General features: G+C 59.8%; 1 protein-coding gene across 1 annotated transcript; it reads right to left on the reverse strand.

Moving 5' to 3' along the window:
* Positions 1 to 652: 652 nt before the first annotated feature.
* On the reverse strand, positions 653 to 1,499 carry LOC104522841 (extensin-1-like; the record flags this gene model as incomplete). The annotated part of the gene is made up of 1 exon (XM_010165244.2): positions 653 to 1,499. A coding segment is annotated over one exon (847 nt), but the record flags the coding sequence as incomplete, so codon positions are not given.
* Between the last annotated feature and the right edge of the window lie 470 nt (positions 1,500 to 1,969).

Raw genomic sequence — 1,969 nt, forward strand, 5'->3', positions numbered from 1 at the left:
TGCCTCATCTCCCACAGCCAGGGATCAGCGTGATGCCCACATCTCCTCCACCTTCACCAAAAGAACTTGGGGAGCCTTGGGTGCCCGGCAGCGCTGGGGTCAGGGTGGTAAATGGTCCCACCAGACCCCTTTGCTGTGGGGTGAGGGGCTGCTGCCATCTCCCCCCATCTCAGGCGTAGGAGGTGGCCAGGCAGGGCCAGGCTGCTGGCAGCGGGTGCCAGGCATGTCCTGGCACACATGTGGGTGCACCCCACACCCAGCCCGCAGTGCCGGTGGGATGCTCCTGGCCTCGGTTGCGAGATCCTCTCTTGGCTCATCCAGCTCACCCAGCTCGCCCTTCTCCTGCCACCCACAGAAAACCTGCGCCCTTCCCTGCTCCAAGGGGGAAACTGAGGCACCGGGATGTGCAGGACTGATGCAGGGATGATCATAAAATTGTTTTAATTGGAAAAGCCCTTTAAGATCATCAAGTCCAACTGTAAATACTGCTCCTTAAACGTGCCGGCTTTGCCAGGCAGCGACATCTCGAGAGAGCCCAGGCACTTCTGCAGTGGGGCAGCACCCATGAACCCAGCACCCGTGAACCCAGCACCTGTGAACCCAGCACCCGTGAACCCAGCACCCTGTTTGCTTCACCACTGCTTCACTTTACCAAACAGGCAAAGAACGAGAGCAGCCAGGAATCGGTTTCTTTTCAGCCGACCTGCAAACCAAAACACAGATGTGCAGAGCTGAGGCAGGAATGATGTGCAGGGGTGATGCAGGGATGATGTGCAGGGCTGGTGCAGGGGTGATGGGCAGGATGGATGCAGGGGTGATGTGCAGGGTGGATGCAGGGATGATGTGCAGGGCTGGTGCAGGGGTGATGGGCAGGATGGATGCAGGGGTGATGTGCAGGATGGATGCAGGGATGATGTGCAGGGCTGGTGCAGGGGTGATGGGCAGGATGGATGCAGGGGTGATGTGCAGGATGGATGCAGGGATGATGTGCAGGGCTGGTGCAGGGGTGATGGGCAGGATGGATGCAGGGGTGATGTGCAGGATGGATGCAGGGATGATGTGCAGGGCTGGTGCAGGGGTGATGGGCAGGATGGATGCAGGGGTGATGTGCAGGATGGATGCAGGGATGATGTGCAGGGCTGGTGCAGGGGTGATGGGCAGGATGGATGCAGGGGTGATGTGCAGGATGGATGCAGGGATGATGTGCAGGGCTGGTGCAGGGGTGATGGGCAGGATGGATGCAGGGGTGATGTGCAGGATGGATGCAGGGATGATGTGCAGGGCTGGTGCAGGGGTGATGGGCAGGATGGATGCAGGGGTGATGTGCAGGATGGATGCAGGGATGATGTGCAGGGCTGGTGCAGGGGTGATGGGCAGGATGGATGCAGGGGTGATGTGCAGGATGGATGCAGGGATGATGTGCAGGGCTGGTGCAGGGGTGATGGGCAGGATGGATGCAGGGGTGATGTGCAGGATGGATGCAGGGATGATGCGCAGGGCTGGTGCAGGGGTGATGGGCAGGATGGATGCAGGGGTGATGGGCAGGATGGATGCAGGGATGTGATGTGCAGGGATTATGTGCAGGATGGATGCAGGGATGGTGCAGGGATGATGTGCAGGATGGATGCAGGTGTGATGTGCAGGATTGATGCAGGGATGTTGTGCAGGACTGATGCAGGGTGCAGGGCTGGTGCAGGGATGATGTGCAGGATGGATGCAGGTGTGATGTGCAGGATGGATGCAGGTGTGATATGCAGGGGTGATGCAGGGATGTTGTGCAGGACTGATGCAGGGATGTGATGTGGAGCAGGGAGACCATCGGGCAGGCAGGGAGGGCTGAGCCTGGCACCACGGCTACCTGCACCCAGCATCACCCATCCCTCAGACCACAGCACCCTCCATCCCAGGGTGCTGCTGCATTACCCGGAGCCTTGGACTCTTCATCACTCCCATCCAGTGGATGCTGCTG

This window comes from Antrostomus carolinensis, unplaced genomic scaffold (assembly GCF_000700745.2).
Source record: "Antrostomus carolinensis isolate BGI_N321 unplaced genomic scaffold, ASM70074v2 scaffold21920, whole genome shotgun sequence".
Taxonomy (NCBI): Eukaryota; Metazoa; Chordata; class Aves; order Caprimulgiformes; family Caprimulgidae; genus Antrostomus; species Antrostomus carolinensis.